At 37.8% G+C, this 12,767-nt stretch overlaps 1 protein-coding gene across 1 annotated transcript; it reads right to left on the bottom strand.

Moving 5' to 3' along the window:
• Positions 1-7,087: 7,087 nt before the first annotated feature.
• Positions 7,088-8,035, bottom strand: LOC131405386 (olfactory receptor 4F15-like). The gene has a single exon (XM_058540436.1). It carries the CDS (start codon positions 8,024-8,026, stop codon positions 7,088-7,090), a length of 939 nt encoding a protein of 312 aa, XP_058396419.1. The 5' UTR covers positions 8,027-8,035.
• Positions 8,036-12,767: the final 4,732 nt, after the last annotated feature.

The raw sequence follows: 12,767 nt of genomic DNA, 5'->3' as shown, positions 1-12,767 counted from the left end.
GCATTGGTGGTTACCAGAGGGGAAGAGGGGAGGGAGGAGGGGGAAAGGGATAATTTGGTACATGTGTGTGGTGATGGGTTGTAATTAGTATTTTGGTGGTGAACATGATGTAATCTATGCAGAAATAGGAGTACAATGATGTACACCTGAAATTTTTACAATGTTATAAATCAATGTTACTGCAATAAACAAAAATTAAAAAAAAAAAAAAAGACAGTGGCAAGCTCAAAAAAAAAAAAAAATAAATCGGTGCTCTAGCGGGTGGGGCAGACCCTGGGCTAGCAGGCCTCAGGGAGAACTCCAATGGCGTCTGTGTCAGCACACCCACACCAGGCCACATCAATGGCCACTGCCAATGTCCCAGTCCCTGGAGAGGTCTCACTTCTCACTGAGATGCACACAGGGCCTATTAGGTGAGTCTCTTTTCACCAAAGCACTGTGCACCTTTCTTTCTGGTGATTTTAGTTTGCTTTCTGAAACGGGTGAGTTTGCACGTGGGCCCTTTAAGAGTCGGTTTTAATTTCTTTGTGAACCAGGCTTTCTGGGGGTACTCCCCAATGTTTTAGTAGCAGGCAAAGTCAGATATTATGCCACCTGTCTCGATTGTGCTGGGTCCACAAAATGTCTACAGCGGGGGCGCTCCCCAGCTCAGGACCCTGCTCCTCCAGGGAGGCTGCGTACCTGTGGGCTGCTCCAGGGCGGTGACGCTGGCTGCTTGTGAAGGCGGCCTTTTTTCTCTCCAAAAGGTAGTTTCTGCCTCTCCTACCTCAATTAGGATTGTCCGTTGTTGCAGGAGTTCCTCTTATCCAGTTTTCAGTTCTCTCTCAGGGGTAATTTTTCCACAAGTAGTTGTAAATTGGCTGTGTCTGCGGGAGGAGGTGAGTTCAGAGTCTGCCTATGCTGCCATCTTGACCCCTCCCTCCTAATTCGTTCTTAATTGGTACTAAACAATGGCCATAGTGGCATAGTTGATGTCTCTGCATAGACTCAACAATATGAATTTCCCCCTGCTAAGGGTGATCTGGCTACCATCATGGCTGAGTGCCCAAATTGCCAATGCAAAAGTAGAGCCTCAATACCTTCTGTGGTACCATACCTCACCATACTCTCAGGAGACTCACTGCCCACTTTTTCTGGAAGTATTAGAGACTTTTCTTCATAACACTATACATTTATTCTGGATACTGATTTTTTTTTCCCACTCATGATGCTTTTGCTAGCATTACCATTCATAGACCTATAGAATCCTTTCCTGCCTTATCTAATCCTATGGTGTCCCATTCAACTTCGGTTCTGGGCACATTTTTATAGAAAATGAAGTGTGACTATGGGCTTACACCCATAGCATTCACTACACTTACTCATGCTCCACAACCCAGGAACAACTTACTGATAGAGTGGTGGAATGGCCTGGTGAATGCTCAGCTTTTGTCCCAACTGGGAGGTGAACACCTTGCAAGTTTAGGATGCTGGCTATTTGATGCAGTACTTATCTTAAACCAGTGGCCAATATATATTGCCCTCTGTCCTATACTCAGAATATATGAACCCAAAGTGGAAAAAGTCACTTTAAAAATCATTTTATAAATGGACCAAATCATTTACTATGAAGATTTATGCTTCCTAGGAGGATCTATGTTTCCTTTTGACGGGAACTTTGGTTTAGTATGTTCAGAGGTCCTAGCGTCCCAGAGAAGAATGTTTCTAGAGGGAAGACAGCTGAGACTGGCCTGTGACCATTTTGGGCTCCTCATGTCACTGAACCAGCAGATGAAAAAGGGCTTGCCTCTGACATTTGTGAGGACTAGGGCAAGAGTAAAAGTGGAAACCCATAAGCCATATGTTGAAATATTTGAAAGCTATAAATCAAGGTAAGAAAATCTTGAGTACTGTATGTTCTGTCCTTCTATGTTGATAAATATGTATTGTTTCCTCTTCTTCTCCAGTGTCTTATTATGAGTTTCTAGGACCTATGGTTTTTCTGGTCAAATTAAACAGTCCCTAATTGTAAAGTCCCTTGACCCATGAGCTCCTTCTACACACCTGTGTTTGCAGTATCACTTGATCACTGTCCTCTAGACTGTTAATTAGCTTCCTTTCCACATATGGCAAGATTTTATGGCACTTTGTGTTAGAGAACACAGGAATATCTCAAACTCCGTGAAGATGGTCTTTTCTTTATAAAGGTAAAATGAAATAATGACAATAAATTTAACAATAAGGAAAGTAGCTAGTGTCAGGCAAATTAACTAGTAGTGGAGAATAGTTGTGAAAAGGGGTATTGACGTGTTGGAGAAGGTTAACACCTTGACTTTTAACTAGAATTACACAGTGCTAGGGTGATGTGAAAGATAGAAAAAGTCAATGGCTTTATAATCTTTGGGATTCAGCACTCTGTTGCCAGCAACGATTATATGAATAATTCTCATACTTTGCAATTTGATAAACAGGTAAGAAAAATTGATGACATATGAAACCTAGAAAACAAGAGTTGTTGTACTCTCCATTAGCTTTTCAAAAGAGATGAAATACAAACTGACTATCTTCTGTGAAAAGGCAGGTATTTATTAGATACTTGTAAAATTTTGAAGATGGAAAAGAGGATTACAGAAACCTGAATAGAAGAGACACCCAAAGACCCAAAGCTGAATAAATTATTTCCAATGTAAATATCATCTTAAAATATGATGTGGAAAATTTGCAAGCAAAATGAAAACTATCAGGAGATCAAATTAATTCTCTTGCCGTCTTACGTATTTTGGAATTTTAGAATGTTTTGCTAATTTTGTCTCTAAACTGTAAGTAGAATGCAGAAGGGTTTAGAGAAAGTTGGTAAATTTTATTTTTTTTTTTGGAGGGGCGAGGTGGATGAGAAAGAGATTCTAAGAGGAAATATAAAAGGGACTGAGTTTTTGAGTTTCAGATATAGAAAGCTAAGGGGGAACTTGGTTGAGTTTATGTGTGTATAAAGTTAATTGAAAGGGACACTGAAAATTATTTATATTGCACACAGTTATAAAAAATAAGGAAATGTCTTAAATTAGGGGAGGAAGACTTTTATTTAGGTATGCAGAAGGATTTTATGACAATTTAAAAGAAAAAATACAGGATGTTTTACCTAGGGAGGTTCTAACCCTGCAATATTTTTAGATTGAAAATTTATAAATGATGGTTTAGATATTTGACCCTAGGACATGTCTGTAGGTCCCTTTAAGCTTGATAATTCTATTATTTGGAACCCCAGCTACCAATATTTCCTTCATCTATAAAGAATTAAGTGTCTTGGAAGACTGATCAATTCTGTATGTGTCAAGAAAAAGAATTAATCACAATAAAAGGCAAAGAGCTAGGTCTGTTCTTTTATATCATGGATATTTAATGTGTTAAATGGTTAAAATTAACATGTTTGAGAAAAGCAATTTAAAAATGAGCACAACTAATTTATAAGAGAAGGTGGTTTCAGAACATAGTCAACCAGGTGGTTTATTGTAGGTATTTGATGACTTCTAGGTCAATAAATATCATATCCTGGTTACTTCATCTAGAATCCTACCTTTGACTATTGCTCAGGGTGGAAAACTGGATCCAGACTATGCCTCAAGTGGAATTAAAACTTTTGAATTGTAAGTTTCACACATCAAACGGTGAGTTTCTATATTCTCTGGTATTTGGTTGCGTATTTCTCTTTCTTTTAGTACATCTAGAGAAAATTTATTTTTGACTTCTAACTTTTTATTCCATTACTCATTCCAGGGTAACTAAAGAACACTTAGTGTTGTTCTATTAGGTTCCATATTATAGCTCCTTCTCCTTCAAACTCACTTTTCCTCAAATTGCCAGTTCTTATGTAGACATGGATACCCACCCCACCTACCCCTGGCTGTGCTGTGACCTGAGGTTCCAAAAAGCTGACTGGTGCCTGAGACCAGAGGCTGCAGGAACAGCAGTGGTGGGTGGGCACCTGTGACCTGGGGTTTCAGGAGCCATAGAGGTACTTGGCCCAGCTCCCAGTGAAAGCACTCCCACACTGGCCCTACCAGCAGCGGGGGGCTGCCTACAAAACCCCTGGACCCCAGCAGAGGCCGTGAAACCCATGAACCCAGCGCCCTCAGCTGGTGTTGCCAGCACCTCCTGATACCTGGGAGCAGCAGTGCTGGTGGTACACGTGGCTGCAGCACCCGGGCTGGTGGAGAGCCCATGGAGAGCCTGGTAACAATGACAGCAGAGCCCATGACCCAAAGTCCCCCCAGCTGCAGAGGCACCCACAACTTCAGACCCCTCACCCGCAGCAGCACCTGCAGACCCAAAAAAATCCCTGTGGTGGAGGTGCCTGTGAAATAATTAACAATATAGTAAAGTTGCAGGGTACAAAATCAACATACAAAAATCAGTTGCATTTCTATACACTAACAAGGAACTAGCAGAAAGAGAAATCAAGACTACAATCCCATTTACAATAGCAACAAAAAGAATAAAATACCTAGGGATAAATTTAACCAAGGAGGTGAACGACTTGTACATTGGAAACCATAAGATGTTGTTGAAAGAAACTGAAGAAGACATAAAGAAATGGAAAGCTATTCCATGTTCCTGGATTGGAAGAATTAACATAGTTAAAATGTCCATATTACCTAAAGTGATCTACAGATTCAATGAAATCAGAATTCTAATGACACTTTTCACGGAAATAGAACAAAGAATCCTAAGATTTATACAGAATAACAAAAGACCCCAAATAACTGAAGCAGTTCTGAGAAAAAAGAAGAAAGCTGGAGGTATCACACTCCCTGATTTCAAAATATACTACAAAGCTATAGTAATCAAAACAGCATGGTACTGACAGAAAAGCAGACACACAGATCAATGGAACAGAATTGAGAGCCCAGAAATAAACCCACACATCTATGGACAGCTAATCTTCAACAAAGGAGCCAAGAACCTACAATGGAAAAACAAAAGTCTCTTCAATAAATGGTGTTGGGATAACTGGACAACCTCATGCAGAAGAATGAAAGTAGACCATTGTCTTACACCATACACAAAAATTACCTCAAAGTGGATTAGAGACCTGAATGTAAGGCCTGAAACCATAAAACTCCTAAAAGAAAGTATAGGCAGTATGCTCTTTGACATCGGTCTTGGCAGTATCTTTTTGAATATCATGTCTCCTTAGGCAAACGAAACAAAAGAAAAAATAAACAAATGGGACTATATCAGACTAAAAAGCTTCTGCACAACAAAAGAAATCATTAACAAAATGAAAAGACAACCTAACAATTGGGAGAAGATTTGTAAGTCATATCTATGATAAGGGGTTAATATCCAAAATGTATAAATAACTCATACAACTTAACGACAAAAACACAAACAACCCAATCAAAAAATGGGCAGAGGATATGAACAGACATTTTTCCAAAGAAGATACACAGATGGTCAACAGGCACAGGAAAAGACTTTCAACATCACTAATTATTAGGGAAATGCAAGTCAAAACTACAATGAGATATCACCTCATACCCGTCAGAATGGCTATTGTTAAAAAGACAAGAACTAACAAGTGTTGGAGAAGATTTTTCAGAGAAAGAGGAACCCCTGTACATTGCTGGTGGACATGTAAACTGGTGCAGCCACTATGGAAAACAGTTTGGAGATTCCTCAAAAAATTAAAAATAGAAATACCATATGATCCAGCTATTCCATCTCTGGGTATTTATGCAAAGAACACAAAAACACTGATTCGAAAACATATATGCACCCCTGTGTTCATTGCAGCATTATTCACAATAGCCAAGACTTGGAATCAACCTAAATGTTCATCAATGGATGAATGGATAATGAAGATGTGGTGTATAGATACAATAGAATACTACTCAGCCATGAAAATGATGAAATCATGCCATTTGTGACCACACAGGTGGACTTTGAAGGTATTATGCTAAGTGAAATAAGTCAGAGGGAGAGACAATTACTGTATGATTTCCTTCATATGTGGAAGATAAACAAAGAGACACATCGATATGGAGAACAGATTGGTGGTTATCAGAGCAGAAGGGGGTGGAAGGAGGGTGAAACAGGTAAAGGGGCACATGTGTATGGCAACAGATGGCAACCAGATTTTTGGTGGTGAATACTATGCAGTCTATACAGAAGTTGACATATAGTGACATACACTTGAAATTTATATAATGTTATAAACCAATGTAACCCCAATGAAATAAGTTAAAATTTAAAAAAATGTATTGTAGTAGTAGAAATTAGGAAAGAATTTAGAAATGATAAAAGAGTGCTAAATGCTAGTGAAAATTTACTAGGAAGAAGGAATACAAGTGAGAGGAGTAAAGCTCACTCTTCAAACATACATACAGGAAAAGTATGAAAGCATGGAATATAAGCAGAAATTCAAATACCAAATTGATTTGAAACTGAAAGGGCTCTGACCTGGCAACTAGAGGCATGGTTTCTAGAGCCTGGCTCTCTCTGGTGATTTCTGACTGTGTGCCCTCAGGAAAATTACAGTCCTCCCCCAATTCCTGGGTTTTAGCATGTGCAACTGAAGGGACTAAAACAAATGGTGTTGGTAATCTATCCCAGCTCTAAATTCTAAAATTTTAACATAAGATTAACAACTTCCCAGACTGGCAGATAGAGCCTGATAAGGAAGCAGAATATGTAGAAACTGGGGAAATAAGAAGCAAACAGAGTAGGAACAAAGAGAATTAAAATCAATACACTATGTAATAAGTAGATGAAAGATAATATGAAGGCATAGTTTGTCTATCAATAGAATAATCTGTCCAATATAGGAAAAGATAAAATATTATTACTTGCTCAATCTCGTGGCCCTCTCCTAGACCATGTAGGTTGCAAAGGAGATATGATTTGGTTTTAATACTTTGATGTACAAAGTGTCATAGAATAATATCACTTCTAATTTAAAGGTGAAATAAATACCGTATTTTAATAGAGAGTAGATTTCTAGGCATATAACATGGCCTAAGTCTTGAGTATTTTTCTGAAATTACATAATGTCTTCTCTGCAACCAGCATGCTGGAGAATCTATAGTTCCATATCTTCACAGCCATCCATTTATGAAATCTTCCAGTAATGCACAAGACGACTATGCAGTCTCCTCATTGCCACTTTCATCTCTTTGTTCCTGAATGTATAGATGACTGGATTCAGAAAGGGAGTGATAAATACATCAAAAATAGCAAGATATTTATCCAGGTGTGATGTGGGAGAAGGCCATGTGTAGAAAAACATCGGTGGCCCGAAGAACAAAACTACCACAGTGATATGAGCTGACAAAGTGGAGAGGGCCCTGGATGAACCACCAGAAGAATGTTTCCAAACAGTGAACGGAATGAAAATGTAGGAAATGACCAGCAAGACAAAGGAGCTCACAGCAATGAGCCCACTACTGACAGTGACCATGAACTCCAGTTCTTGGGTATTTGTGCAGGCAAGTCTGAGGAGCTGGGGAAGGTCACAGTAAAAACTGTCCAATACATTAGGGCCACAAAAAGACAAATCTGCCACAAAAACTAATTGAACCAATGAATGGACAAGGCCAATGATCCAGGAAGTGACAAAAATGTATAGACACATTCTTGGACTCATGATGGTCAGGTAGTGGAGAGGCTTACATATGGCCACATATCTGTCGAAGGCCATGCCTATGAGCAGCACCATCTCAGTGCCCCCAACTGCATGAATTAAGAAGGTCTGGGTAATACAGCCACAAAAGGAGATGGCTTTGTGCTTCTTGAAAATATCACCAATCATTTTAGGGGCTGTGATTGAGCAAAATAACATATCAATGACCGAGAGGTTGACCAAGAAGAAATACATGGAAGAGTGCAGATGAGCATCCAGGGATACAGTGAACACAACGACAAGGTTTCCCATCACGCTTGCAAAGTAGAACAAGAAGGAGAAGACAAAAAGGAGAAGCTGGATCTCCCATGCATTGGTGAGTCCCAGGAACACAAACTCTGATACTATGGAGTGATTCCTTCCATCCATTGCCTCACACACTAAGAGGATGAGTTTTCATGTTACCTAAAGGACAAAGAAAATGGATCAGAATTGCCTAGGCAAGTATTAGTGTTCAAGAAAGAAAGCCTCGAGTCCATGAAAACAATTATCATATTATCATCTCACATGGCCAGATAATCTTCATCTCGTGCATATCTGACTTCTACTTAGAGGAGTCAGCTGGTTCCCATATGGCACAATGGTTTTCAAAACTACTACTACTAAATTAATTCCATCTCTGGACCTACTTCCCTTCTGCTTTCTTCTAGTATTACATGGATATTTCCTATTTCCTCCTGCCCAGTGTGTTCAACTTCAATAACATATAAGGATATCTCTAAACACTTTTGACTTTGATTTCTTGTAGATGGATATGATTTCAGCCTCTCATATGAGCCACCTAACTATTCCCCATGCACTGTATATTGCTTTCAAAGTCTCTATTCTGTTATTCGTATTGCTCAAACTTTCAAATTTTCTTTCTTTCAACTTTCAAAATTTCTCTATTCAGTTCTTCAATTCACAAAATCCAGTTCTCAACATCCCATCTCAAATGCTCCCTCATTTGTGAAATCTTCCAAAACTGTCCAAGTCTCCATACTTCCTCTGCACTGTTAGCATTTATTTCACTCTGCCTCTTATGATTATATAAATTTCCATCTCTTCAATTAACATGTAGCTTCATTCGGTTCATATGAATAGCTTTCCCTCCATCACAATCACCAATAGTGAGTAACACAAGTGCTTCTCACCTGTTGAATGAAGGAAGAAATCAATGAGACTGAAAAATGACCGTCGAGTCAAGAGAGTATATCATAATCCAGTAAGTTTCATATTAATAGTATGTTTGGTGTTGCCAATAAAAAGTTATCAGAGGATTCCAAGCCTCATTTCCACAGTTGTTTATCTACACAAAGTAAGATTTGCACAGGAAAATTCTGTCATAAAAAGAAATTGGGAGTATCAATTATTAATTTAAAATAATCAATAAAAGGCCTTTGATATGTTTCAAAATGGCAAAAACATTTTATTTTATAAACGATGATCACCTCCCCCCAAAAATCTCAATTTCTAACATAAAATATGTGATGAACTGAGACAAACAATGTCCTTCTCTAGTATATATATACACACTATATATATACAGTATATATACATATACAGTATATATATAGTATATATACATATACAGTATATATATAGTATATATACATATACAGTATATATATAGTATATATACATATACAGTATATATAGTATATATACATATACATACATATATTCATTGGATCCCCAAAGATAAGAACTTTGCAACATAAAGGCAGTCTCTTTTCTTTTTCAAAATACATTTATAATGGTTAAAAGAGTGACAGGAATAAAATACAGGGTGAAAAGAGCCAGACAGTGCCTGTGTCTGGAATTGAGAGAGGGTGATGATTGAATTATAAAGTCCATAAAAATAATCCATGGAAGGTAGCCATGTCCCAGCATGGGGAGGTAAAGACAAAATTACAATTCTTCAGAGATTAAAATATTGCCAGAGATAAACCGTCACAGGTCCACTGTTCAATGGGTTGTTCCTGATTTAGTACAACATCCATGCTTTACCAGTGAAATTATTTATGTAGAAAGAGATATAGGAAGTGACTGCTCATCATCACAAATGTAACTAGCGGGAGAGTTTATACCAGAATCAGGAGCCCCTGACTCCCGTTGAAAGTTCTTTGCATTAAATAGCCTTTGTATTAGTTTCCTATTTCTGCTGTAACAAATTACCAGAAATTTAGTGGCTTAAAAAAACACAAATACATTATCTCACAATTCTGGAGATGAGAAGGCAGAAATGTATCTTCTGAGTTAAAATCAAAGTATTGGCAGAAGTGCATTCCTTCTGGAGGATCTAGGGGAGAATCCGTTTCCTTGTCTTTTCCAAGGTTGCCTGCATCATTTGGTTCGTGACATTTTCCTCCCTCTTCAAAGTACATCATTTGAAATTCTGCCTCTGTCATCACAGCTCCTCTCTGACTCTGATCTTCCTGCCTTCATCTTTTAAGGACTCTTATGAATACATTGGGCTCATCCAGATAAACCAGGCTTATTTTCCCAACTCAAAATTCTTAATCACATCTGCAAAGTCTCTTTTGCTATGTAGGGCAACATATTTGCAGGTCCAGAGATTAAGACATGGACATCTTTGGGGGCCATTATTCTGTATACTACAACTTTCTTACATGTGAACAAATATTTTAGGAGAAAAAGGAAAATCTTAAAACTAAGCATGGAATATGACAGAGGGCATTTCAGATAGCCAGTTAGGAAGACAGAAGAGATATTGAAGGAGGAAGGATGAATAGTGCATCCTGACTTTTTCCCTGAAACTACAAGTAAGTGACTTCTGACTCCAACTACATCGAGGACCAAGTCTGAACAACTAATGTCCACTGATGACAGGGAACCTATGATAATCAGCCACCCAACATGTTCTTGGGCAAGTAGGTATATAATTGACTCCTGAGTGGTTCTCTGAATGGTTTTTATTCGTTAATTCAATAAATATTTTTGAGTGCCCAGAGTGCCATGCACCATTCCAGGCATTGGGGTACAGCACTGACAAGAATTCCTGCCGTTGTGGAGTCCACGTTCATGACAGAAAATACAATTTGGGTCTGCTACCTATGGATCCTCTTTCTCTAGAAAAGATAAGAACACTTGAAGAAATGCTGTAGTCATCAAATCCCTGGAGAGTGTCAAACACTCTGCTTGCTTCTAGTTCAATTTCCACTTTCAGGAAGCCTCTTTTCAGTATTCTGAATTCTTCCCTTATCTGAAGTTTTACATCTATAATTTCTATCACACTAATTTTTCAGTGGCTTTCTAATAAATATGAATGGGTTTTATGTCCCCAAATATATTATAAAACACTTGGGGCAAGATTCATGTATCATAATTCTTTGTGCTGACTGAAAAGCAGTTGAAAAATGATGCCTATAGGATTTCTTGGCTTAGTCACTCATTCACCCAACAAATATTTATGCAGTGTCTATAAAGTGTGTAGTACTCTGCTAAGCCTTAGAGATAATATAAAGATGAAAAAATAATAGATATCAGTTATGTGGAATAAAGTAATGAAAAAAGAAATTGAACATATACAAAGTAGGAATCTAGGGTTATCAGAAGAATTTTACTAAGAGTTGTATAGACCATTATGACTTGTAACCTAACCTTCATGTCATGAACTATGAACTACTCAAAATTTCTGTTGGAATGAGCAGAAAAATAAGGCAACAGAATTCCTTCTGATCACTAAGGGAAATACTTGCAGCCAAAGATTTTTAAGGCCTCCATGAAGTAGGAATAACAATGAGAAATATACTATGAAATGAAAATACAAGTGGTGCTTCCTCCAAATTGAAAATTGAGTAGCAAAAAATAACAGATGAGAACAGCAAAAGAAATGGTGGTGAACTTCAGTTAATGAATTTATAAGAAATAGAGTTAGCAAAATCAGAACAGGATTTATGGAGTCATGTGGAAAAAACATATGTAATATTCTGTGTAAAGTTTACATAAACAGAGTTCAGCCAGTGGGCAAGAAGGCATTGCCTTTTTAAAAGAAGTAAAAAGGTTTTTAAAATCAGAGAGAAAATTGACAGATAAGAAAAATGAAGGCAAAGCAAAATTGGATTATTGAATGCAGCAGGAGACCAAGATTGCCATTTAGATGGAAAACAATGATGAAGGAGAAGAAGTGGCAGCCTGAGGGGCTTGATCAGATGTGCAGTCGTAAAAGCCCCAGTGCCCAAAATTATTTCCTACTAGCACCCAGCATTAGAGTGGCCTTCTTTTAGACTAAGCTACTGCACTCCCTAGTTTTACTTACATTGTTAAGGGAAGGGTGCTCTGTCAGCTATTACAGAAAAACAAGTAAGTTACCAGACGGCTTCCTTAGCTGAGATCTTATGCATGCAATAAATTAGAATTTTGACGATGGAAAAATAAGTGATCCATTTTAAACCTGATTCATTACCCAAGAAGTATTAGCTTGGATAGGTTGCTGCAGAAGACAGGTAAAGAGCAGATGAGCTTAACATGAGAGGGGCAGACCTCAGGAACGAGAGCTAAAGCTAAGAAAAGGAGAAATGTGGTCAAAGACAAAATATACTTACTTTACAATCCATTCAAGAGCAAAGAAGACAAAGTAATACAAATAACAAATATCAGCAGATCTGGAAACTTACCCCCTCCTCTCTTAAGTCTTCATATTTCTTGACTATCCATCTAGGGCTCTGAGTTATAGTCTCTGAGTGGCTTCTAGAGGGAGATGCTAGGTTCTGCGTGTCTGGTCACTTTGAGGCATCCCAGACCCTCCATGGAAAGAGTGCTGCTCTCCTAAGACCATTGCCATCAGAATATATTCCACTTTGAGTTCTGTGTTCTGGTCTAGCTATTACACATACAAATAATAATGACATGAATTATAGCCATCATTTATTTAGACTACTTAAAAGATTATAATATGTGAAAAATTCAGATTCTATAGTACTTAATGGAATCATCATTTAAATGTCTTGATCTATATAGAACTTGACCTATATAGAATTGGGAAACCTCTTAGAATAGATTTACAGTAATGTTACATTTTAAAATTTTGAAAATAAAATGGAAGAGATGCTCCTTATCCTAATTAACAAAATCATTTAGCTGGAAGAGATCTAAAAATACGTTTCTC

Source organism: Diceros bicornis, chromosome 5, assembly GCF_020826845.1.
Source record: "Diceros bicornis minor isolate mBicDic1 chromosome 5, mDicBic1.mat.cur, whole genome shotgun sequence".
NCBI classification, from domain to species: domain Eukaryota; kingdom Metazoa; phylum Chordata; class Mammalia; order Perissodactyla; family Rhinocerotidae; genus Diceros; species Diceros bicornis.
The sequence above is the reverse complement of the archived record's forward strand: the minus strand, read 5'-3'. Positions and strand labels throughout refer to the sequence as shown.